The 27,798-nt window shown below is 40.9% G+C and overlaps 1 protein-coding gene across 4 annotated transcripts in view; it reads right to left on the reverse strand.

Annotated features, from left to right (window-relative positions):
- RHOT1 (ras homolog family member T1) overlaps positions 1-19,329 on the reverse strand; it is a 58,771-nt gene extending 39,442 nt beyond the window's left edge. For 2 of the 4 annotated variants that reach the window (XM_008147757.3, XM_008147758.3), the window contains exons 1-3: positions 19,050-19,328; positions 2,570-2,628; positions 626-707 (exon numbers count right to left, since the gene is read on the reverse strand). In XM_008147757.3, the coding sequence (XP_008145979.2) occupies positions 626-707; positions 2,570-2,628; positions 19,050-19,125 (217 nt within the window). In that variant the 5' untranslated portion in view covers positions 19,126-19,328. Of the gene's footprint in view, positions 1-625; positions 708-2,569; positions 2,629-19,049 lie in introns of all 4 variants that reach the window. The other 2 variants (XM_008147756.3, XM_008147759.3) reach the window with 2 other exon arrangements.
- Between the last annotated feature and the right edge of the window lie 8,469 nt (positions 19,330-27,798).

The raw sequence follows: 27,798 nt of genomic DNA on the forward strand, positions 1-27,798 counted from the left end.
CCATGAGAGTGGTACATGTTACAACTGACTCTTCAAAAAAGAAAAAAAAAAAAAAAAAAAAAGTCCCAGAACAAAGCACAATAATTTAATGATTAAAAAGCAAGTAGTAGTGTTCAGAAAAAAATTTAAATTATAGGAAGCAATACAGATGTGCTATCATATAATGTAAGCAACTTGATGACTATTTTAACTATTATTTTATTTAAGACAGAGGCTGAAAAATTAAAGAACAAATTTAGAAATCAACAAATTCTGAAATTTAGAACTCTTTCCAAATCATCAGAGCATGCCTGATAACAAATTATCCTAGAACTTCTCTCTGCAAACATGCCAATTCAAGGAGGGTAATGACTTATCTACTTCTTGTCATTTACCATTCTTCCTTCCTTTTCATCATTATGGAACCCACCTTAGTAAATTAGGGAAGAGAACTGCAAGATTGAGGCTTTAGGTGGGTTTGGGGTAGGAATTGACAGGAAGATATAAATGAAACAAGAATGGTAAATGATCATTTACTGCTAGAGAAGGACCACTCTTGTTTAATATTTTTTAAACCTCAGTAAGTACCTTTTTTCGGATTACTGAACTAACCCTACAGCTTCACCTACAATAGGTCATTCATTACCTGAGTAATCTACAATGTGTGTTGGAACTCTCTCAGGGGTGACATCAGCTGGAATAGTGATTTCTTCTGCCCGAGGAGGAACCTTCATTTGAAAACAAATATAGAAGAAAAATAAGCCACCTTTGGATGTGATTGATTAAAATTGTTAACAGATTATGTAAATGTATCTATTTATTAGCCCCTTTCATCCATACCTATTCTTACAGGTATTTGTTGTACTTTTAAATGCTTATTTTTGTGTTTTACTACAAATGCAAATATATATTAATGGTATATGACAAACCACTTTTTAAAAAAAGCACATTTCTACCTGTGTGGGCACCAGACATATAAGATATACTTCAGATCTGATGTAGCCTAATGCAGTACTTAAATTAATTTGGTGTTTTAAACATTAGGTTTTTAAATGTTGAGGATAAAAAAGTGTTAGATGTAGAAAGTGATGTTGGCTACACAAAATTGTGAATGTATTTAATGCCCCTAAATTGTACATTGTAAAATCTAATGTTTTCATTCTATTTTGTTGAAAGCTTGACATACTGTACAAATGAAGAACTCTATTAATCTAAAATAATCCTCAAATAAAACAATGTTATCAAAATTCATTTCTTCTCGAAGATAACTCATTGGCAACAGAATAAGCCTTATGTTTAATGATCCCATTTTTTAGAAATACTGGATGATTTTTAACTAATTAAAAATCCCTTATGCACACTCAAGAGGATTATTCTAAAATGATAATTCTAAACTAAGTTAAATTATCATAGAAAACTTTTAGGTATTACATCCTGGGTGATCATAATTAATGATGCTAATTCTGTAAAACACACAGGAAAATACACTTCACTTCATAAATTAAGTAGTAGCTATTTAACCATGTTACTTAAGAGGGAAAAAAAGCAGAAGAAACAATGAATGGTCATATGGCCACTGTTGAAAACACTATTATATCATACATCATATTCCTGTCTAAATAATGAAATTATACAGATATTCCTAAGTAAGAGTAAAAAAAAAAAGGGGGGGGGGTAAATGTAAATTGTGGCACGAATAACACCTGCAATGTGAAGAAAGAAAATAAAAAGAAATAATTTTCATCCCATCTGCATTGATCCCATTCCCCATAACAATACCCTGATTTTATGTTAAGGCCTTAACCAGCAATCCCCCATCCTGGAACTTCCAAAATGTAAACAAATATGTTGCCAGTAATAATAAAACCCACTTTACTTTTAGTAGCACTCCCATTACTAAGCTTATCTCATTTGAGACCCACAATAAACCTTTGAGGTAAGTAGGCAAAGGCAGAATGAATTAGTTTCTCTATTTATAAAATGATGGAGGTGGATAATATTAAAGGGTTTCAAATATGTGTGTCAGAATCCTAGTAGTTCTAATGCCTCAAAGACTAGGGGGTGGAAGGCAGGTGGGGATTCAGCCCTTTTGTCCTAACTTCAATGAAAGGAATACCCATCTGTTTTATGACCAACATTTTATATTTAAGAAACAATCTCTCTCTCTCTCTCCCCCCCTCTCTCTCTCTCTCTCTCTCTCTCTCTCTCTCTCTCTCACTCTCTCTCTCACACACACACACACACACACACACACACACACACACGAAAGGATTACACAGATTGGATGACTCTATTATCCCTTTCAGCTCCCATTTTACATATGAGACTAATAAGGCACAGAGATGACAATATCCCAGCCAAGGTCAAAAGTATAGGAAATGCAAAGGACTGAGGTGAACTCAGATCTAGCGTGACTCTTTCTCCTACACCGTATTTCAGGGATGTCTTGTATAAAATAATATGAGCTTTTTCAAAAATCACAACTGTCAGAAAGGAAGCACATGCAAAAAAAGCAGAATTTGTTTCATTTTAGCTCAATTTTGAGAAATTTAAAACATTTTAAAAATAGCAAAGAAATCAAAACGTTTACCTCCTCTGGAAATTCTTCACTGACCAGAGACATAATCAGTGATGTCTTCCCAACTCTAGCTGTGAAGAGAAAAATCATTACTTTAATAGAGTGTTCAGGTTCATGAGTTCATAATTCAGCAACCACATAGAAAGTCTGTTATTTGTTAGCTAAAATCAGAGGCATCCAAATTACCACAATTTAGTACAATACTTCAAGTATATCTCTTTTTCTTCTGCTTAGAAAGTTACACATAGTCATTGTTTAAAAGAAAAAATTATCAAAGTTTATTATATAAAAGTAAAATTCTCCCATAATGTCCTCATTAACAGTTTAATATAGACAGTCTCCCAGATTTTTTTCTACACGCATCCTATCTAATAAAAGAGTAATATGCAAATTGACCATCACTCAACACACAAGATGGCTGCCCCCATGTGGACACAAGATGGCCGCCACAAGATGGCCAGCAGGGGAGGGCAGTTGGGAGGGGCCAGGCCTGCAAGGGAGGGCAGTTGTGGGCGATCAGACCAGCAGGGGAGGGCAGTTGGGAGGGACCAGGCCTGCAAGGGAGGGCAGTTGGGGGCAATCAAGCCTGCAGGGGAGGGCAGTTAGGGGTGACCAGGCCGGCAGAGGAGGGAAGTTGGGGGCGACCAGGCCTGTAGGGAAGGGCAGCTGGGGGGGACCCAGGCCTGCAGGGGAGAGCAGTTAGGGGGGACCAGGCCTACAGGGGAGGGCAGTTAGGGGTGACCAGGCCTACAGGGGAGGGCAGTTAGGGGTGACCAGGCCTACAGGGGAGGGCAGTTAGGGGCAAACAGGCTGGCAGGGGAGTGGTAAGGGGGTGATCAGGCTGGTAGGCAGAAGTGGTTAGGAGCAATCAGGAAGGCAGGCAGGCAGGCGAGCAGTTGGGAGCCAGCAGTCCTGGATTGTGAGAGGGATGTCCGACTGCTTGTTTAGGCCCGATCCAGATGTCCGACTGCCTGGTTAGGCCCTACCAGATTGGGCCTAAACGGGCAGTCAGACATCCCTCGAGGGGTCCCAAATTGGAAAGGGTGCAGGATGGGCTGAGGGACACCCCCCCCCCCCCCGGCACGAAGTTTGTGCACCGGGCCTCTAGTGTTAATATAATAATTTACCACAGTGGAATCATAGTATTCCTACTATTTTACAATATTCCTTTTTTATTTAATTATGTATCTGGGCAGTATTCCCTGTCCTATATAAAAATCTCCTGGGAGAGGGAAGGAATTCTGTATTATTTAATGGATACAGATTTTTGTTAAGGATGATAAAATTTTAGATCTAGACAGTCGTGATGGTTACACAAAATTGTATTTAATGCTTCTAAATTGTACATTTACAAATGGTTAAATATTAAATATTATGTTTTGTATATTTTATCACAATTTTAAAAAATAGCAATCATAAATCCATTTTATGCTAACATTTAAAAAGCTTCTTACATTAGTTTTGGATAGTTGTATAAGAATCAATTGTATGATGAGTCATAATTAATATAATCTAACAATGAACACTGTTGAGGTTTTCACTTTTATAAACAATGCTACAATGATTATTTTTAAAGGATAAATTTCTAGAAGTGGAACTCAAGTTAGCATGTATAATCTTTTATGTTTTTAATAGATATTGTTAAATTACCTTCAAAAAAAGAATAAACCAATTTACATCCTTAACAATAAAAGGTCAGAGTGCATATTTCTGTACACCCTTTCTTTTTTAGGGTATCATATTTAAAGGATTAATAAAAGCAAAGAAACTTTCCTGTTACATTTTCTAACCTAGAAAAATTTTTTAATGCACAAACTTAAAAATCTTAATTTTCATTCTGAAATGTGCCTTGCATTCCCATCACTTTCTGATCATATAATTGCTACCATTAGACATCCAACTGCTTATCAACTAAATCCTTTTGTTATTCTCGAGGAAAACAGTCCACCTGCCTATTAATCTCTGCCATACTAGCAAATCACAGCTTCCAAAAGTAAAGTCTAAATATAAAATAACTGGAAAATTTTAAAGTTAAGAGCAGTCACATTCTTTTTCTTTTTAAATAACTGAAACAAAGGATGAACTGAAAACACAAGTCAAGTCTCTGGAAAAATAACAAATGGCTGGAGAGTACTGGTCAAAACGCAGAGGGTGTGCTGTGAACAAGTGAGGTCTGCTGGTGGAGGGACAAATTAGATGGTCTAACAGGTGCCTTCTAGCTCTGATTTCCTCGGTTCTTTTCAACTGACTTGTGTGAGAACGCTTGGGCCTTTTCCAAGTGGCTGAGAGTAAACACTGTCACTGAGTTCTGACTGTGTCAGTGAACTCAGAGCCCAACATCACAGAACTGCTAGAACCTAGTCATCAATGTCAGCTGATCCAGCTCCCCCCAAATACGTTCTGATAAAGAACCTAGGACCCAGAGACAGGGATTCTCTCAAGGTCTCACTAAAAGATTAGTTGCACACCTAAGAGAATAACCCATCTCTTGATGGCTAAGTCAGTGTTCTTTCTCTTTCTTATGCCAGACTTTCAAAAATGTTGTTAACACAAGTTAAAAATACAGAAAAGGAATGGTGACCCCCTAAGTCAGCAAACATTGCATACACAAATACTACATAAGTTAATTAAAGTACTCACTGATTCATTGCTGACTAATTCAGCAGCTCTGGCTCAAATTTTTTTAAAACTTAGAGACAATTTCAGACTTACAAAAAACTGCAAAAATAGTACAAAGGAGCTAGGTCTGTCCTTTAGCCAAATTCCACATATGTTAACATTTAAGCACATTTGCATGATCATTCTCTCTAAATATATATACTTAAAATTGTTTAAAACCAGTTGAGAGTAAGTTGCAGACATGATGACCCCTTACGCTAAAGCACCGTAGTATACATTTCCTAAAGACAAGATCATTCTCTTACATAACCACAGTGCATTGTCAAGATCAGGAAATTAACACCAATAAACACCATCATCTAATCTATAGACTTTAGCACACCTCACATTCGTCCCACTATTATCTTTATCTTTTATAGCAAAGAAAACTTTGTTTTTCTGACCAAGATCAAATATTGCATTTGGTTGTCAGTCTCTTTAGTCCCCTTTAAGCTTTAGTTCCTCAATCTATCATGACCTTAACTTTTTGAAGAATACAAGCCATTGAATTTGTAGACTATCCCTCAATTGGGTTTGTATGATGTTATCTCATGATTAAGTTCAGGTTTTGCATTTTTGGCAGGAATACCCTAGAAGTGACGTTGCACCCTCTTCAGTGCATCACAGCAGAAGGGAGATGGTGTCAATTTTGTCCCATTGCTGGTGATGTTGGCTGTCATCACTTGGAGGAGGTGGTGTCTGCCACTATAATGTTATTTTTCCTATTGTAATTAATATGTATCTTAGGAGGAGATACTTTGGACTATGTTAATATCCTGTTTCTCATCAAACTTTTGTCCACTGGTTTTAGCAGCCATTCATGATGCTTAAATTTTGTTTCTATCAAACCTTCTACATTACTTTGCATCCTACTGTAAGAAAAAAAACTTCCTTTCTGATTCATATTAGCATGGTCTCATGGATTATTCTATGGTTTATAAGCTGTTACTGTCACTATTTGGAGGCTCCAATTGTTCCAATTTACTTTTTAAATGACATTTATGTAGGTATAAATCAGCATGATCCCATTTTATTTTTAGAATATGTATTTGCATAGAAAAAAAAACACACCTGGAAGGATATGGTTCACTCTGAAGTAAATGCGATTGTAACTTTCTTTGTGCTTTTCTATTATTTTCCCAGTTTTCTAAAATAAACATAATTTTTGCTACTAGAAAGAGGTCAATAAGTACTATTTTAAAAGTCATTTTTGGTAGTCAAAACTGGCATATTTTAAATTTACAGATGGCAACTGAAATTTACCTAAAGGTTGACATGTAAAATGCGTGCTTTCATCCCTTCAATAAATATTTCGAGCACTTCTCTCTGCCAGGCACTATTCCAGGTACTGCGGGTACCATTCACCGAGGTCTTCTCTACTTTTTAAACTTTCATGGAGATTATAATCCAACAGACTTATAAATTTTTCACCAATAAAGAACACTCTTTCTACAAATCAGCATAAAAAGCACAACTCAAAAACTGTGGCTATCTTGATTCACCCTTCCTCTGCACTTAGCCTTCAAATAATGTCAAATTTTCCTTTGAAATTTTTAATATTCATTTCTTCTTCTCAGTTCCTATTTTCCCTATGGTACTTTTACTGAAACGCCTCCCAGTTCCCAACTTTCTACCCCTTCCTCCTGTCTCTCCTCTTATTAATTTATCAACAATACAAATCCCAGTCCATGTTTCTCACACATTCTTTTCACTTTCTAACTCATCTGATCAAAAAAAGCCTTCCTTGACTCTCAATTACCCACCACATCAAGGTGAAACTATTCTACTTGCCTTTGAAAATCATACAAAATTTAACACAGCTCATCTATGTAATCTCATTTCCCACTATTCCCCACATGCACGATTTGCTCAAATAGGCCATTCTGCTCTGTATAAGTACAAACAAGCCATGATGAATCCTGCTTCCCCAAGGGTTATTTCTTTTCTTCACCTAAAACGCCATTCCCCCTCTCCCCTCTCCAGCTCCAAATAGTAACCATCGCTCAAGGACATCTCAAATTCTATCTAAACTCTAAAGACATTCCAGGGCTACTACAGGCCTCCTGTCCTCCTTTGAACTACAACTGTGACACATAACTTGCATCAAACTATTAAGAATATAAAGTACATACTTAATATGTATGAATTTACATTAACACAATAACCATGTATTTGAAAACACTGGATAATGAATCAAGTTTTATTGATTTTATATGAATGGGAGAAGGACCTCTAGCATATTGACCAGACTGAATGAACTGTTTCACTTGATTTCACCTCCCCAAACACAGCAGTATTTGGAAGCTTCAGCATTGCCATCGGGGAGACTAGTCCCACCTCCTAGAGATTCTGAACTCTCCCTTTCAAAGCTTTTCTTAAGAGCAAACGAAGAGCTGGGAGTAGTATAGTAAATGCTATTTCATTTCTAAAATTACTTTGTTCAACTTGTTTCTAGTAAAAATTAAATAGTGTTGCAATTTCAAATAATATTAAAGGAAGGTGTGATACAATAAAGAATACACCTGGCCTGGCCAGTGTGGCTAAGTGGTTGAGCATCTACCTATGAACCAGGAGGACTGGGTTCGATTCCCGTTCAGGGCACATGCCCACTAGGGGGCGCGCAGGGGGCAGCCGATCCATGATTCTCTCTCATCACTGAAGTTTCTCTCTCTCCTTCCTCTGAAATAAATAAAAATATATTTAAAAAGAAAAAAGAATACACCTGGTCTTTATCTGCAGTTCCTGGCACAGAACTTCAAAATCCCTTGGAATTGCCTCAATGATAGTTAGTCCCTTTCAACCATACTTGAGTTTATCCCCATGGAATGACGCATTGGGACTAAGAGAGGGCTGAGATAGCTTCAGGATGGAGGTTGGCAGCCAGAAAAACCAACCATGTTATTACAAAGTTGGAACTTTCAGCCCTACCCCAAAACCTCTAGGGAAAAGGTAGGTGCTAGAGATTGAGTTCAGTTACATGGCTAATGATTTAATCAATCATGCTACATAATGAAGCCTCATATAAAAACACTGGACATTCAAGCTCAGGAGAGCTTCGTAGTTGGTGAATATTGATGTACTAGGAAGGTAGTGCACTCACTCCACAGGAACAAAAGCTTCTGTGCTCAGTACCCTTTCAGGCTTTGTCCTGTGCACCTCACCTGGCTGTTCATTTGTGTAATTGTTAAGTATAGACTTTTTCTAAGTTCTGAGTCATTCTAGTGAATTATATAGAACCTGAGGGGGTTTTGGGAAGCCCCAAATATATGTAGTCATCCAGGAAGAAGTGTGGGTAGTCTGGGGACCCCACTTTGCAGCTGGTGTCTAAAGTAAGGGTAATCTTGCCCTGGCTGGTTGCTCAGTGGTTAGAGCAATGGCCCTCAGACCTAAGGATCGCAGGTTCGATTCCCCACCAAAGGCACCTACCTTGTTGCAGGTTTGATCCCCACCGGGTGGGGGCATTAACAGGAGGCAACCAATCAATGTGTCTCTCTCATTTTGATGTTTCTCTCTCATCCCCTCCCCTCCTGCTCTTCTACTCTCTCTAAAAAAAAAAAATCAATGGAAAAAATTCCTCAGGTGAGGATTTAAAAAAATAATATAAAGGGTAAACTTATTGGAAACACTGACCTTTAACTTGTAGGATATGATGCTAGCTCAGGATAGTTAGTGTCAAAATTGAATTCAGCCCTAGCTGGTTTGGCTCAGTGGATAGAGCACCAGCCTGCGGACTGAAAGGTCCCAGGTTCGATTCCAGTCAAGGGCACATACCTAGGTTGTGGGCTCGATTCCCAGTAGGGGGCGTGCAGGAGGCAGCCCATCAATAATTCTGTCATCATTGATGCTTCTCTCCCTTCCTCTCTGAAATTAACAAAAATATATTTTTTAAAAATTAAATTGAATTGTAGGAGACCCAGTTAGTGTCTGAAAATTGTTAGAATGCAGCGGGCATGAGAGCTTTGTATGTATAAAGGAAAATGATGATGACTCAAAAAACTGAGAAGCACTGTAATAGATCCAAGAGTGTGAGTTCTACTCAGATTTATTTGCCACCTACTTGGACCAAATCTTAAGTGGGGATAATATGGAAAATGTATTAAATAAGATAGACAAAATTGCCACATAAGAGGTATGGGTCAAGTGCCATGTTCAATCACTCTATTTAAAGAAAGGAAGCGGGGGCAGGAAAGCTCAGAAGAAGGGATTATCTACTTCTCCCAGAGGTCTGGAAACACAGCAGGAAATTTAAAATGAATAATCAGCCCTAGCTGGTTTGGCTCAGTGGATGGAGCGTCGGCCTGTGGACTCAAGGGTCCCCAGGTTCGATTCTGGTCAAGGGCATGTACCTTGGTTGCGGGCACGTCCCCAGTAGGGAGTGTGCAGGAGGCAGCTGATCGATGTTTCTCTCTCATCGGTGTTTCTAGCTCTCTATCCCTCTCCCTTCCTCTCTGTAAAAGATCAATAAAATATTAAAAAAATAAAAATAAAAATAAAATGAATAATCACTTAAGGCACATGTGTTTTTAAGACAGTATTGTGCCTGTGTAATACCCAGGCAACCTTCCAGAATACCACCAATGGTTTCCCAAAGGACTCCCTAGCTGTCCTTGGTGAAAACCTGGTATTTCCTACCAGCTACTGAGCATCTCCAGAAAGACTAAGGAACAAGTGTTTCTCTGTCACCCACAGGAAATAACAGAAAACATGTCTTTCTTGTCCACTGTTGAATCCCTAGCTTCTAGCAAATGTATTTAGTAAATGGAGCTGTATGGCTTAGTGGTTAAGGGCACAGATTTGAAATTCTGTGTTTGGCTACTTTTGAGGGAGAGAGGGAAATGCAATGGGGAGGAGCTTCACCTTACTGATTAAGTTTTATTTCTTAAGTCGGGTGATGGGCATTTGTTGTATTATTCTTTATACCTTTTAAATAAATATTCACCCCCCCTCAAAAAAAAATACAGCCTTTGGAATGAGACAGAATTGGACTGAAATCTTAGTTCCAGCACTTAGTAGTTGTGTTTCCTAAGGCAAGTCATCAAGCCTCAGTTCATCTATAAAATATGATTCTGAAAAGCTTCATTGAATTGGTTAAGAGAATTAAGATGACAGATGTATAATGCTTAGGACAATATCTGACACACACATGGTAGTTGTGGTGATGATGATGATGAGTTTGAATTAAAGGAGTTAAGGGAGCACTGGAATTGGGCCAGAAAATGTGGATTTGGGAACCAGGTCATTTCATTTTGTCATTAACACTGTGACCCTGAGTTGTCATTGATTCTCTCTGGGCCTCAATTTCCTCATCAGGTAAAAAAAAAAAAAAAAGATTAGATGGTATCAATGCTTATATTCTATGATTAATATAAACTATCCTATAGTAGTACACTTAGTAGGCCTATAATAGATGAAAAAAATACAAGTTACATTAGGTCACAGACCCATTAATAGCCTAAAAATGCAAACAGATCTCCAAATTTTATCTGTTATCTGGTTAACTGTGTATGGGAAAGTGATTTGGCAGAAACATCTATATATATATAAAAGGCTAATATGCTAAGTGTCCGACCATCTGGGTAATGATGTCACTGAGCAACATCCGGCTTTCTCTCCCTAGTGACAACTAGCCTCCTTGCAGTTCTTCAGCCCAGGAACATGACTTGCTTTATAGCCAGGTGGAAATATTTCACACTTTAACCAAATGTCTGTGAAGTGTTTTCCTGTGCCTCATTTCATTTGATCCTCACAGAAGTCTTGGAGTAGGTAGATAGGAGACTCGGTGGAATCCTATTTTCTTTTCATTAGCCAGAAAATGGAGGTTTAGAAACTTGACCCGACTAAAAAGAAGTAAGAAATGGTGGACTTTGAAAATGACTTCAGGTTTTCTCACTGCGCAGAATATAGTCAGACACTGCTGCAGTTAAATATTTTAACCTTTGTTCTCCCTGCGTGATCTACAATAATAATCTGCTTCATGTTGATATTTATTGCTGTGTTGCTGACAATTACCTGAAAGAGAAGTTGGGGTGCTTCATTGGGCTGGAAAGAGTTTAGCTAAATCAGAAAGCAGGTCTAATTAAGCAAGTTCATTCTATATCTATAAAAGGCTAAGTTGACTCGCACATGCGCGATACATATAAAGCTCTCGTTGGCACCAATCGCATGCGTGTGTTTCCATCTATCATTGTTGATTGTGAAATTGCTTTACACTTCTATTATAAATATTAAAATATTTCTTCTAATTAATTTCCTTTCAATGTGCACGAATCCATGCACTGGGCCACTAGTTAATCTATAAGAACAAGTGGGACTTGCCAAGCCAACATTGGGTCCAGGAACTTCTAGAACTTGACTTATATTCAGCATTTCATAACTTTTTCCTTAAATAAGTCCTTTAATCCTGGCCTTGTTTAGGGTCTTTGCAATCTCAAACCTTCAACTAGCTCAAGGTAATATTCACCTCAACATCCATAGTCGTCTATCCTAATTCCACATCATTATGCACAATGGAGGCAAAAGTTACCTTATTTAAAATGAGCGATTATCCAGCATCAGGAAATCTAGAACTCGGACCTCCTATCTATTTTTTTTTCTCTTAGTGAGTGATGCTGCAGAGCAAGAAGAATACGTTTGGGAGACAGCCCTAATAAGGTTCCTTGCAAAGAGTAATCACCACTCTGATTGCAGCGCTCTCTGTGGATCTCCAGGCAGGAGAATGCCTCTGCTGTGAAGTCAAATCAAATCCATGGGGCCTTGTATTTTATGCAATTTTTTTTAGCAGGCAGTATAACTTCAGGTGCTTAAACCAAACATTTTAGAAGATCCAATGGCTGTACAATTCCTGTGACCTTTGAACGTCTGGGCTTTTCTGGCCACAGTGGAGATGTCTGTTTTTTTCCCTAGTGTCTCCAAAGGCACAAAACTCCCACCAACACTGATGTTCCCAGAGACATTTCCATTTCTGAAGAACTCTCCTGGATACCTTATATATCTCTATATTCTTATCCTTACCTTCCATGTTAGGAGTGGGAAAATGAATTTGATACTCAATAACTCAGATGCTCCTTGGTAATCAAAAGGAAAACAAATCTCACTCTTGCATGGTCCGTGAGAATTCTGCCTACCTTAATACCATTAAGCCTTTGATCCTTCTCATAATCCCCTTTTTAGAATTACCATTTAAAAATTTTGCTTACTTCCCACCACTCCAAGGCCCTCACCAGAAGAAGCCTACCTAACTTTTAACAGTTCACAATGTTAAAACAAAATGATCGAAATTAAGTCAATCACCAACATCAAAAAGCCTGTTAGTTTTCAAGAAAGTTAAGGACTTGTTCTCCTTCATCAGACTCACTGAGAATCCCTCAGCAAAATTCAGGCCTTTGACAAGTGTTCTGTGTTAACTTCAAGTCCCCTCCCTCACCATAACCCTTACAATTCTCCCTCATCTCTCTTCTTAAAAACTCAGAACAACCCTTTCCTGGCCATACTCCCTTCTGCTTTTCCACAGATCCCCTACACCTCCAGAGATATTCTCAGAAGAGAAAGACCAACATTCAAAGGAAATTCAAATTTCTTCACAGCTCAGCTCAGCAAGGCAATTCTGGCTGCCTACCCAGCAGCAGGCTCCTGCCAAAGTACAAACCTGCCAGTAGGTCTATTCCAACAGGGCAGGCCCCAGAGGCGGGAAAGGAAACACCTTGGCAAGACAGGAGGTATTGTAAAGACTACAAGTAAAGGGCCTTACTTATGTTTGCTCGTATAGACGTACAAGACAGTGGTACCAAGAGTGGGAATACTTCAATTTATTTATTTGAATATTATATTTTAGAGTGTGAATTTATTTATTTATCCATTCATATCTTGTCTCATTAGGTAGAGAATATGAGGCAGTTTAGCACTCACAATAAAACAATTCCATCTAGTTTCAGAGGTAAGACCTTTTAAAAATCAAAGAACATAAATCATTTCCTCATAAAAATCCGAGGGCAATTTCCTTTTTAAAAATAAGTTCAACATCAGAGCAAGAGACAGATTAGTGAACTTGGGAGAAAACGAGCATGTTTTCATTAGTATCATTTTGGGTTTCCTTTCAGAAGAGCAGTGAGATGACAGATACTTTAACTAATAAAGGATTACATAGATGTGATTTAGTTAAGAAATGTTTAAGTGAAACTAATCTAGGGCTTTTTGCTCCCCTTGTGCCTGCCTACCTAATCTTGAGTGAGACTACCAAAAAATAACAATAATAATAATAAAGCAGGTTTAAAATTAAAATTTCAAGCTAATTGAGAAATGAATGAGTGCCTTAAAGATAAGGAAAACATTTAAAAAATATTTTATATTTAAAAAATATTTATATAAGCCTACATTCAAAAAGATCCCTTAAAAATGGCAGATGAGTATAAACACTACACATTTTTAACTGATAAGAAAAGAAAAATTATTTCCATAAAAGAAACAAAATCTCAAGCTCCTCTCTAATTACTGTATGAATTAAATTTTATATCTTCTATAAAATATAGATATTTTATATACTACTCTTTTATAACAAGTAAATATCAATGAATTTCATTTAAAATTATATATGAAAAGATAAATATACAGTATTTAATATAAATATTAATATGAAGGACAAAAATATTCTCCTTTGTTAGCCAGCCGCTGATGATCTCTCTTTTCTCTATTTTGTCTGAGAAGTATTGAAGTATTCTATAAAAACAAAAAGCATGGCCACAATTACTACGAAGGACAGAAGGCCTTCTGATTCACTTCAACACAACATGCCACAGTCTGAGACTCCATGCTTCTAAGTAGGTCATCCATGGGAACATCATTCATCACTACAGAACAAATTATCTAGATTTATCCAGGCTAAAAATTTCTTTGTCTTCTCATCACATCTTTTGAACATCTAGTTCTAAATGACGGCAAATTCCTAATATTCATGAAGCGGAAATAATATTTTCTGGGTCCAATTACCACCCTACCAGCCATATTGGCTATTTTTCTTGACAACAAACACTGTATGCTTCAAAGGGACCTACTCCTCATTTTTTGTGTCTTTATTAAGAAGCCGTGTTGGCTCTTCCTAAGTTATTGTAATTAGAATACACAGGGAGGGGAAGGGTGACTATGAAAGTATATATTTAAGTGGAAAACTTGAGCATTTGGGAAAATAGCTGAGCATCATTCCCAAGGAAAATATTATTGACCATATGCAGATGATGCGGGCCTGCAGAAGGACCAATGCTGTGATCTATCCCTCTCCTTCATACCTGATCCACTCCAGGGCCCAATGGTGCCAGAAGAACAAGAGACAGTGAAGAAAGGATGCTTCAACATCCTTGATCAGAAAAACAGGTAGTAAACACAGTCTATTTGAAACTGAGCAGTTTAATCTTCAAATATCATTCTAACAAAGACCAGAATGGAAAGCTATATGGCTTTAAAAGGACCACAGAAAGTTTTTTGTTTTTCTAAAATAACTATTGGCTTAATTCCTGAAGTCTCTTTAACTCTTATTCCTATTACTAGTTTTCCCGTTGCAGGAAGAATCCTGCAATAGGGTTTCCTGCTGCACTCTCCCCTGCCCCCACCTGCTCTCCTCCCTTCTTCCCCGCCCCGCCTTCTCCGCCAGCCCGCCTGCTCTCCTCCCTCCTCCCCCCCGGCCCCGCCTCCGCTCCTCCCTTCTCCTCCCCCTGGCTTGCTTGCTTCTCCGCAGCTTTGCTCCCTTCTGCAGCTCTTGGCTTCTTTCTACGCTGTCTTGATATGCAAATTAACCACCATCTTGGTTGGGGTAATTTGCATACTTGTCCTGATTGGCTGGTGGGCGTGGCTTGGCCATAGCGAAGGTGCGGTCAATTTGCATATTTGTCTATTATTAGGTAGGTAGGATACTTAAAGAATCGTTCCCCAACCCCTTCAAATCTCTAAGATGAACCTCTAGTGTTTCAAAGAGAAATTGACTTCATTTGGCGAGGACAATAATTCTTGGCAGCCAAGACATGGAACAGACATGCGTTGTCATTGTAAGCCACTGGTCTACTTTACTGCCAGAATACAGGAATCTCCCAGACAAAACAGAGCTAAGGACATGGGACAAGAGATGGGATGAATGCTGCCTCTTCAAATCCTACCAATAACCACAGCAGACTGGATTTAAGAAAGGAGAATGATCAAATTTTTATGACTGAGAGGAATGGTTTGGAAAACAAGTTAGGTCTAAATAAATGGAACTAACCCGAATTCATTCATTCTTTCAACAACTATCTAAGTGCCTACTTTGTGCCAACTCTATTCTAGGCCCTGGGGATATATAAATAAACAAGACCAATTCCCTGCCCTCATGAAGCTTACTTTCTAGCCCAAGGAAACAAGAAATAAACAAGAAAAAAAGAAACAAGAGTAAAGCAAGGGCCAGATTGTGAAGGACTTTCTAAGCCTCCATTAAAAAGTTTGGACTTTATTCTAAGTGAAAGCAGACATCATCTGGGAATTTTAAAAATGGGTAACAGGATCTGAGATACTTTTTAAAGATGAGGCTATCTGCTACATGGAGAATGAACGAAATTAGAAGCAGGGAGACCAGTTAAGGAGACACAGTATTACAAAAGCCTAGGCCAACCCTGAACTAGTTTGTCAAAGGTTCTGCTGATAAACTAATCAGTTACAAATCGGGTAAGAGCTACTGGATTCATTTAAAAAAGAGAATAACAATTCTACTCTCTTAATAATCTGATCAGTAGAAAACAATTACATCTCAATTTAATTTATAAGCAAGGCCTTAGTAAACTAAAACTACCTTGTATACTTTTAATGTAGCTACATAATTCAGATAAGGGGTAATAAGGCCCATGCTAACTTTATTGTAATAAGGACATTTGTTTAGCATGCAAATCTAGTTAAATACAAATTTTGGCCAACAAATCTGACCATGAAAAGCTATAACCTGAAGAACTAAGTTTTGTGTGGCTGCATTTTTAAAGATTTTTAACATTCTGTTTTGTTTAAAGATGGTAATTAACTTTTCCTTTGGCCTGAATGGTATTTAATATGTTCAATAATTAAGATAAGGTGCAAATGATACTTAAAACACTTTGGCTTTCTCTGCAAATAAGCACCTTAAAATGTATGTTTAGCCTAACTTCTCTGATCTAATCACCAAATAAATATTAAGCAATTAGTTAGCAATAAAGCCTGGATGGGTCAGACTCCAGATGGGCCAAGAAAAGGCCCATTTCAGCTTCAGAGGACAGTATAAGCTTGGCAAGAGAATGCTGAAACTATTCACAACTATTTAGGAGCTTCAATGAATGAAGCTGCTGCTGTGTGGTGCAGGGACACACACGAACAGCAATAAAATGCGCTGAAGTGATAGAAAAAAATAGGCTTTACAATACCAGATATGAGGGGCCTTTTCCTTTGCCTTTTCCCATTCCCCTTAGTTAACATCTTCAAACTACAACGGAATTACTAACACTTTTTCCTAAAAAAAGTGGTTTTCCTGATAAGTCCACATTTCAGAGCAGTACTATTTAAAATAGTCTTGGTCACACACCTAGTAACTAAAGTGTTACAGCTAGGCTAACAGCTATCAAATATTTACATTAAATCTCAAAAAGTAATGCTTCAAACATTCCCCCCCTGCCAATACTATCCTTTAAAATAACTAATTAAATGTTTCAAATAAGTATACCTCTTTCTAATATTTTTAAATGTGAAAAGAAAGTATATAATGGTATGGTAGCTGGCCTGAAGTTTTTGGTACCACACTTTTTAAGAAAAATGTCTTCCTCAAAACCTAAGGCTTTCTCGTGTCAAGTTTCTCCCTCTGATCAAAAAACTCTTCTTGCACGTATACTTTTGTCAACTCTCTTATTTGCTTTCATTTCTGCAGAACATAGCTTGTAATTTTTCTAACAAATGTTTAATTATTTTCTGTATTTCTAAATAAATAATACTGTTAACATTTTAACTTAAATGTCTTTTTAAATTTCTTTTGTTTTGTTATTGTTTTTCCTTTTTTCTTTTCTTTTTTTCACTTAAGGCTGACAATATATTTTATATATGTATAGTATTCCTATTAGGTGTTTTACAGACTGATTATATGTAACTGTTTCCTATGTTTAAAACTAATTAAACATGGGATTTTTGCTTTTTAAAAATTAGTGTTAAAAATGAATATATTATAGAAAAGAAAAAAAATGAATATACTATAAAGCCATTTGATGATACAGTCAGGATCAGATCATCTACGCCCTTTTCCTACCTTGCTTTTCCAAATACATCAGCATGAATCATGTTAAATAACACCTTCCTGAACTTTGTCAAGGAAGTCCATGCAAAATACAGATTAAGATATGGTTATAGCCCTGGCCAGTGTGGCTCAGTTGGTTTGAGCGTCATCCCATTCACCAATGGGATGGATTCCCGGTCAGGACATATACCTCAGTTGCTGCTTCCATCCCCAGTCCGGGCCCTGGAGAGAGGCAACCCATCCATGTTTCTCTCTCTCTCTCTAAAAAAAAAAAAAAAAAAAAAAAAAAAAAAAAAAAGAAGAAGAAGAAGAAGAAGAAGAAGAAAGAAAGAAAGAAAGAGATATAGTTAAAGATTAAAATTCACAACTGCAAATCAAAAACTAAGCTGGCTAAGTTTACTTCCAACTTCTGATGCTAAAGGAAGATTTCTCCAAACAGCAGGTGAACGGAGATTTCAATGAACATCAAAACACACTACAGAAGAGGGTACTTTCTTCCTTGGGAGAATATCGCAGGGACCTGGAGGGGCTCCTCTAGAAGGGAGTGGGGCTCAGAACAGAACGCTTCAAAACAGCAGTGGCAACGCTTTAACCTCTGTGCTTGAAAACGAGCAGCCCAGTCCCGCCAGCCCACTCTCTTATTTCAGTCCCACCGAGTCACGGAACTTGTACAGTGTTACCAAGAAGTCTCTGCTGTCCTGTCCCCAAGGCCGGGAACAGAAGGCATTTCTCCTCCATTATACCTTCAAAAGGTGAAGGGTCTCGTGTGTATGTGTGTACGCTGGGTCTCCTGCGTGCCTGTCCTTATTTACAATTACCCAGTAGGCACGGAATAAAGAATGCTTAAAAAGACCGGGGAAAGTAGGTTTTCGGGTAACAATAATTCTCTCAACCAACGGACCCTGCCCAGAGAATTATTCATTCATTGAGCCCTTGTATAACTTGAAGTAGAGAGTACATTTTTGAGGAATGAGCAAGTGTATCCAGAGCTATGCCAATGCAAAGTACAAAGGATCACTAGAAACGCTCCATATCTTCATGTCAATGCTGAGAGAGAGACTGCGTTTGTGTGTGTGGGTGTGTGGGGGGAGGCAGAAACCTGACCTTGTCCACCAGTCGAATAGTTCTGCACCCCTCCCCCTAGCTTTCCCGGGAGCCGCTCCCGCCATCCCAATTGGCCAGGCAGCCTGTCCCAGCACCTGCCTAGCGGTGACAAGGGAATCTCCGCGGAAGGCGAGAGGGTCTGAAGGGAGGCGGCCTGGAACCGCTGAGGCCCAGGAGGTGAGGATTCGCAGAGGAAAAGGCGGAGAGGACCTTCGGAGGGATGAGGCCGGGCGGCCAGAGACGAATGGGGACACGGCTTGGGAGGGCGAATGGGGGACAGGGGAAGGGGGTCTTAGGAGGGCCCAGGGGAGGGAGGAGGTGGAGAGCCTCCTGCAGACAGCCCCAAGGGAAGCGTTAAGGTGCACGGAGCATTGGGGGCGCGCAGGGAGGAGCGCGGGGCGGCGAGGGGCGAGAAGGCCCGGGGCGGCAGGGGCTGCGGTGGCCGCCGCCAGCCCGGGTGCGCGGACTCACGTTCTCCCACCAGCAGGATCCGCACGTCTTTCTTCATGTCGGCGGCTCGTAGGGGCCGGGCTCGGCCCGCATGCATGGAGCGGACTCCTCTCGCTGGGAGCGCCCACCCCAAGGCACCGCTCTCCCCGCGCTGCCTGCCAGCCTCCCCCGCTGCCCCGCCCGAGCCTGGGCCACCCGGGCCTGCCGCGCCGCCTTCTCCGCTGCTAACCCGCTCCAGAGCCGGGACACAGCCAGCTCCGCCTCCTCCGGCTCCGCGAGCGGCGGCGGCAGCGGCGGCGGCGGCGGCGGGGTAGACGGGGCGCCGCGAGGGACAAGTGCTTTCAGAACGCGAAAACGAACGCGAGCGCGAACGCTGTTCCGATTTAAGCCGCGTTCCCGCCTCCCCGCGGCGGCGCAGAAGCGGGGAGCCGGGGAGCCTCTCCTACCCTCTGCTAGGCACAGATGCTTGCGTCACGTGTTGAGCTGCGAATTTGAGTGGCAGATCCGCTAGTCTGACCCCATTGATTTTACAAAATAGGGGCAGAAGCTCCTTATCCAAAGTAACATAGCTGGAGGTTGGCAGTGACTCAAGATGGGAATATTCTCACCAGACTATCAACTCCAGGAGGGCAGCGACCTGTTTGCCAAATTTTCGGCTGTATCCCCTTTACGGGAGATAGGCTTCAGGAAATGCTTGATTGAGTAAAGGATGATGGCTCCCGGATCGAGCCCTTTCCATTTCCCAAAGCCCACCACTCTGGCTGCTTGCTTTATACCATTCTAAATAAGATGCTTTTAGTCTGTGTGTTTAAACAGATTCATTTTTTTTGGTAGCCAAACTAAGGGACTTCCTGTGGTTTACTTAGGTAGGGACTTCCGATATTTCTCTTTGTTGAGTTTGCCCAGCGTAGTGCTGCACACATAGGTGGCACTGGATAAAAACAAAACAAAACAAAACAAACAAAACAAAACAAACAAAACAAAAACAACAAAAACTCGTTCTGATTTTTCTAACACTGCCCTAATTTTCTTTTGACCCCCCCGTACATCTGAAGTAATTTGTTGCTACATCCCTAACATTAAGACAGTGCTCAGTGGGACATGCACAGGGGAGGGGATGGGGAGAATGAATAAAGCCTATCCGTGCATGATGTGCCTTTTTTTCTATCTGAAATATCACATAATACATTTTTAAAGAAAATAAAATGTATACAATACGAATCCCCCTTCTTCCCAGGAGAACCCGTGTGGTCTGCTGCAGCAGTTAAGAGCTACTGACAAATTGGGTTTGAATCCAGAGTCCATCACCTAATAGTTATGTGATCCTGAGTAAGATCTTTTCCTTCTCCAGGCCTGCCCCTTCTTCTGTAACATGGCAATAATGATAGGAATGCCTACCTGTGGTTGGGAAGAATAAATAAAATAATGCATGCCCAGCATTTGGTACAGTGCCAGACTAACAGTATTTGCTCTACTGAACTCAGCTCTCACTAAAGTGGGAGGGGGTGTCCAACATGCCAGTGTGTACCTCCCAGGCATTGCAAGCTTCTTTTGAAGCTTCTATACCTCTCTATCTCCTGATCAGCTATATTTCTGAAGCTGTAACCTCCTCTCTTGCCTTGGGCTTTATGCCTTTCTCATATGATAACAGACATCCATCAGGGGTCACTAGGAAGTTCTCCTGGAGACAGCATGGCTCCATGGTTAGGAGTCAGGACTCTGGAGTCTGCCTGAGTAGGTATGAACCTCAGCTTTGCCAATTGCCAAGTGGAAATAACACCTCATGGAATTGTTATGAAGATTAAATGAGTTAATATAATAGGAAAACATATAATAGGAGATAGTGCCTGGTACATGGTTAGTGATTATATAAATGTTGGATAAATATAGTAAGTTGCGAGAGAAGTGACTTTTGTACATCTTTCTGAGCCTAAGAATAGAGCCCATGATTACATACACTGCAGCAAAACATAAGCCAGAGAATGGAGTTGTTGGCAGTGGAACTTACTGTTGGAATATTATAGATTGGTTACTGTATATGAAGGAGACTGGATAAAGCCAAGAGGACAGATTGGTATCTAAAAGGCACTGATGGAATTTTCCTCTAGAATGCTGCTAGGAAAGAGCTCTACCATCACAGGGCAGGCTTCATGCCTCCTTGACACGGGGACATGGGAAGGACATGGGGAGGTCTGAACAAAGGACTTTTGCCAGGAGATAAGAGGATCCATCTTTTATGCCCATCAAAGGAGCAACTTGCAACATAGCCGCTCTGAGTCTCAGGACAGTGGAACACCCAGGGCCAGTGGGCAGGCCTGCTGGGTAGAAGATATGTCTGTATTAAATGACTGACATTGGGTGGAGCAAGAGGCTGCCCTCTGATTGGTGAGTTAGACACAGTCCGGGAAGGAGGCCAAATTAGTCTTGGGTTGGCATCAGTCCCACGTGTCGGATCCATCTATCTTTGGTCTCTCAAGTTAAACCCAAAGCAACATCCATCACCTGCCCATTCTTCCCTTTGGGCTCCCATTTACTCCAGGAAGACTGCTCTTTCCTGCCAAGCTCACTCCGGTGGACTAGAAAAGTTCGGTGCTTTGATACAGGGTAAATATTTTATCTTGCCTTTTAATGCATGTGTTCCTGGGTCACTGTTCAAACATCCACGTCCTCTGCAGAGTCACATGGCTTAGTCTCTAGAGGACACAGATTCTGTTCGCTTGGTTTGGCTGGAAGGCACATCACTCAGCACAATTACTTATTAAAAGGCATTTGATTATAAGCAACCATGTTGAAAGGAAATTTCTCCAGACCAGATCCTCATCTGTTGATGAGGTTGTATCCAGTTTTGTTTTTCTTTTTCTCAAGCTCTTTACAGATACAGGTTGTAAAACAAATACCCTCCATTAAGAGAGAATTGATATTGAGAAGACTCTCAGGCCATCCTCCCCCCAAGTAGCCTGAATGGTTAACAGCACAGGCTCTGGAGCCTGCATTTCATCTCCAATCCTTTGCTAGCTGTGCAACACTGGGCAAGTTACATAACTCCTCTGAAAAAACTTAACTTCATTGGCAGAATGGAGCTATTTTATAGAGCTCTTTTGAGAATTAAGTAAAATAACACAGGTAAAGCATTTATCACATTGCTTAACATGTAGTTCATGCTCACATATCACCCTTAACAGATGAATTCTAAAATTTGGAATTCATTTGCTGACTTGCATTATCTTTCCAAGGGGAAATTGACTAGTATGCCCACCCAAATTACTGGTATAAACTCTGAAAGGCAAAAATGCATTTAATATAATTTTTTAATTTATTGATTTGATAGAGAGAGGGAAAGAAAGACATCAATTTGTTGCTCCACCCATCCATGCATTCATTAGTTGATTCTTGTATATGCCCTGACCAGGGATTGAACTTGTAACCTTGGTGTGTCGGGATGGTGCTCTACCAGATGAGCTACCTGGCCAGGGTGCATTTAATATAATTTTAAATCACTGTAGAGACATTAACATTTTTGCTGAGCCCTGGCTGGTGTGGCTCAGTTGGTTGGGCATCATCCCATTCACCCAAGGGTCGCTGCTTTGATTCCAGGTTGGCGTACATGCCCGGGTTTCAGTCTCTATCCCTGGTAGGGAGCATGCAGGAGGCAGTAGATCAATGTTTCACTCTCTCCCTCTCCCTTCCTCCCTCTCTAAAAATCAGTTTAGAAAATTTTTCCCCCTGAGTTATAAACCAATCAGTGATTTGCAAACATTTTTAGACCATATCTGCAAAACAATAAATTCCATAGAATGGTAAATTTATAATTTCTGTTCATCTCTGCAAGGAAATCACTACAATTAAATATTCTAAGAAAATAATTCAAAGAAAAATAATTCTAAGAAAATAATTCAAAAGAAGAAATATACATATACCTATACATGTTCTATTTATAGCAACATTACACAATAGTTAAAAATGAAAAAACATACAATTAAAGGGGAATAGCTAAATTAGTATGACACAAAATAATTGGAACTTTTGCAGTCATTGAAACTAATGACTATTAAAGATAAGGAAAAGTACTTACAAAATGAGTGAAACAAATAGAAATATAAAGCCATATATACAATTACAACTCTATAAAATCTAAGCATGTGTTCATCTATATAACTTTTACCTTCTATACATTGCCATTTTGAGCTTTTACAAGCATGCACATGTGTTAATTGGGTAATTAAAAACTAATGCATGTACATAAATATTAGATGAGAGTACAAAGAAAGGAAAAATGTGTTAAAGATTATTAATTAATTTTTAGTACAAGCACTAGCCATACTGAACGTCTGTGGTTGTTGGTGACACACTTATTTTGACTAAAACTCCCTCCTCTCCTCAATCAGCAGGCCAATGCCTGCTCCACAATAGATGAGATGTCACCTCTCTTGACCCCAACCTCTGGTTTGTCTTGTGTTCCCAGAGCATTCTGTGCCTACCCTTATCATAGCACTTATCTCAGTTCCCTGTAGTTATCTATTTACTAGTCAGTTCCAGCCAGGGAGCCCCTGGAGGGCAGAAACCTGGCCTTCCCTCGGCACCTCATATGTGCTCCCATCACTCTAAGTATTAACTTACTCAGTTTAAGATCTGTGTGACCAGATTTTCTAAATCTGTTTTCTGTATATAAGGATCAAAATTTTAGATGTACAATTCTATGAATAACACCTGGGTGCCTTCTCCATAATTTGGATCTTACCAAAAATATCATAGATAGAAAAAGATAATAACACAGAAAGGGGTCTAGCTGGAAGATTCACCAGTTAATTTTAATTTATTTCATTTCACTTAATTCATCCCCCCTGACCTGGAATTTCTTACATTTAATGGCTGAGGGCTGGGCTCTAGTGGTTCTTGAACTTGAGGGCAGCATACTTAAAAGTCATTGTAAAATACTGATGTACTAAGCTGATGATAAAAATGTTCTCAGCTAAATCTGATACTACCTTTTACTGGATACTGACATGAGTGAGCAGTTGCAAATTCCAAAGATCTAAGAAAAAGTACATGAGAAAAACTCATTTTGAGAAAATTCTACACACTGGTAAGCTTTGTCCTACAAATTGAGAAATTACCACTATTAATTTGTCAGTGAAACTCATGTCCCCCAGGAGCCTCAGCTTGAGAGCCAGTGGGTTAGCATACAATGCCTGCTGTATAAAAGAGACCCCTGCAATAGTCCCATGCTATTCATGCCAGGACTTTCGAAACCTCCAGGACCAATGAGAACAATCTGTTTAAACATTTTAAAAAGCTAAATAAGATTCCAGAATGTTTACCACCATGTAAAGCACTACTTTAGAAGCTGGTCCGAAGAATAAACACACCTGTAGCACAGCTACCTCCAAGGTTCCCTCATATTTGATGAGGACGCTGTGATTGGTGGAGTCTGTCACTGGGCATCCCACAGGTTGTAAAAAGAAAGGAGGCAGTAGAACACCAGCATCCTCAAGTGATCCAGCATCCTAGACTGGGAGGCAGGAGCAAGAAAAGGCAGAAAAGTACCTCCAGAATTGCATCTTCAAGCAGTCTCCCAGTATACAAGCCCGAGGGCATAGATGTCAGCACATTTAAAGGGGTCCAAGTGCTTCGTGTTAATGGTTTCATCAAGCACTTCAGGGGCCATGTATCTGCAACAGCAAAGGAAACATGATCATGCACAGGAAAAGATGACTTCTCTCCTTAAATCAAAGTACTGACTCGGGAGCCCTCAGAATGTGGGTACCACCCCAAAAAAGCCCCTTGGGGATGAGGAACTGATCAACGCTTTTATTGCAAACTCCCATGTTTTGGATCCGAATCTAAATTCTTCAGCATAGCTTTGGGAAGTAGCGTAGGCTACTCTTACTTGTACCTCTGCTTTTTAACCATCAAGATTTATTTTTAGTATGTTTTGATTTCTTGGCAGAGGTATTTGTACTGTGGATCACAGGGCATTAACAATATATAATACATAGTTGCTACTGGGGTCTTGGACTTCATTAAATGTAGCCACAGTGATGGGCTGAGCTTAAATTTCAATCTGCAGATAATGTGAAGATTATCCTGGATAGTCATCAAAGTCCCTCTCAGCTAATTAATACGACTTGATACAAACCGGGGGACCACCTCAGGCCTTGACTTACAATTTGGGGCCTGGGTCATTCATTCATTCAGGTCAAAGGGGAGGGAAAAAGCAGAACAATTTAGTGAAATTCACTTCGATTCAACTGATAAACAGACCTTCTCTTCTTTCCTTCTGCACAACAAGGAAGGACACACATGGACCACTCAGGACAGGCAGAGGGCAAAGGCAGAGGCCCAGGGCCTTCCTACCGTTTGGTTCCCACCCTCTGATTTGGGGCAATGTCAATTGGTGTCAGTGACTGCATCATGACGGATGGCCAGGCCCAGGTCTGCAATGGCGCACATGGCATTTTTCTTCACTAGATGTTCTTCGACTTTAAGTCTCGATGAGCAATTCCAGGCTTCCCTGGCAAAGAGAAAAAAACAGGGACCTTTAAAGAAAGGTAGTAAAAATGTTACAAGCAAGAGTCTACAGCCAGACTGAGTGTTAGGAAGGTCACGTGAGTTCAAGTCCTGGCTTTGCCTCCCACTAACCCAGTAACCCTGGAAAAACGATTTAACCCAACTGTAAAGACTAACACCAGTACTGACTGACTTCCTGGAAATGTTGTGAGGAGTTAATGAATTAATGTAGGTGAGTGATTAGCTCACAAGGGCATGTGTATTAGTTAATATTACTATGACTACTACTACTATTCACCGTCCCTGAACTAATATGCTCCAGTATTGACATGCTGAGGAATTCAAAGAAAAACTGCTGTGTTGGCTACGTTCTTAGAATCAAACAAAATTACCCACCAATTAATAAGGACTGCTGATACCCGACAGAGGCTAGGAACAGGACCAAACTTTTAATGGCTGGTTTTCTGTCATGGCCAGCAGGTGTATCAGGGAACACACCTTGCCACAGTGACAAGATCCAGGATATCCTAAAGAGCTCACATTACAGTCAACAAGCAGGAATGGTCAAGGTCTTTTGCCTCAAGAAAAACCTTCCTAGATTAGGGAAGCCCAGAGTCTAATCCACCAAGCAGTCTTTTTTTTAAAATATATTTTATTGATTTTCCACAGAGAGGAAGGGAGAGGGACAGAGAGCTAGAAACATCGATGAGAGAGAGACATCGACCAGCTGCCTCCTGCACACCCCCCACCGGGGGACGTGCCCACAACCAATGTACATGCCCTTGACCGGAATCGAACCTGGGACCCTCCAGTCCGCAGACCAACGCTCTATCCACTGAGCCAAACCGGTTTCAGCCCACCAAGCAGTCTTTAAGCCAGCTGCCCCCACAATGAATGTGTGAAATTACTAAACTGATGCTCCTGTCACAAGAGTCTACGAATTGAATCATCTGAGTTCCTCTGCACTGGGGAGCTGGGCTCAGGGCAATCCCAGCACAACCGTGGGAAGAAAGGGGACAGAGGGGCCAATCTCCTCCTCCAAAGTACAGACTGTTTCAGGGACCAGCAGTGCCCAGCTCGACCAGACCTCTTGACATTGCCATACATTTGATGCTTTCTGGGACCAAAAATCCCCAAAACAACAACAACAAAAAACTTAGCCCTCAAATGTATCCTTAAGTCTCATCATACTTAGGAGAGAGATTGGGAGTTATTTTTATTTTGCTTTTTTTTTGGGGTGGGGGGGGGGGGGGGGAGGTGAGGAATGACAGAGCTGAGGGTTCCTGCCTCTTTAGGGCCCTTGAGAAATTAAAGCTCTCTCTCTCTCTCTCTCTCTCCTCTCTCTCTCTCTCTCCCTAAATTATTGATCCTTGGAAGAAGCCCTGTCCCAGACCAGCCATTTTCCCATGAGCCCAAAGATCCCGCAGTTTTCCTGGTTGGCGCCCTTGTTAACTCTCCTCACAAGCCTCCCCAAGGCTAGGAAGATAAGGGGACCCTCTTTCTCCAGAACCAAAGAAAGGCCTCAGGGGTGGGGACACTTCCCAAATGGGCCCGGGAGGAAGCACTGGGCAGCATAGGAGGGAGACCCTTTGTCTTTCCACCCTGTTTTCATAAAATGCAAATGCTCAACAAACTGTTCACTGTGTGGGGGGAGCCAAGGGCCAGGGGAGGAGGAGGGGACCGAGCAAGGAAAGGCCACCAGCCCCCTCTCCTAACCTGGGTCTTGTGCTCCCCCCACCGCTCCCCTTCTCCCCCTTCCTTTCTGGGAACTCGGGTTTCCCTCAGGCCAGAGTCTGGAGAACCCGCAGAGGAGGGGAGACTCAGAGGGCAGGTGCGGCCGCATCCTTCCTGCCCCACAGGCGCCCTGGGACCCCTCCCACCGCGTCCGGTCCAGCCAGGTGCTGGGAGCCGCCGTGACCTCGCACCCCGCACCCCAGACGCATGGCAGGGCGGCAGGCCCCAGCTAAGACGTCCAGGGTTCCCTCCAAGGGGTGAGAGCGCTCATGGACTCGGCACGCCCGCCGCCCTTCCTCTCCACCCGGGACCCTCCGGGGGTCAGGGCGAGCAGCGGGACCCCAGTCTGGTCCCCGCTCCACCCGCAGGAGCCCGGCGAGGGGTCCTAGGGGTCTCGAGACACCTGGGCTCCGGGAGGCAGGGCGCGGAGGGTGCCAACCAGATGGATGAGGAGGAAAAAGGGGTGCCGAGGTCAGGAGGGAGAGGAGCGAGACCCGGCGGCTGCGAGGCAGAGCGGCATGGAGAGCCC

This window comes from Eptesicus fuscus, chromosome 20 (genome assembly GCF_027574615.1).
Source record: "Eptesicus fuscus isolate TK198812 chromosome 20, DD_ASM_mEF_20220401, whole genome shotgun sequence".
Lineage (NCBI taxonomy): Eukaryota > Metazoa > Chordata > Mammalia > Chiroptera > Vespertilionidae > Eptesicus > Eptesicus fuscus.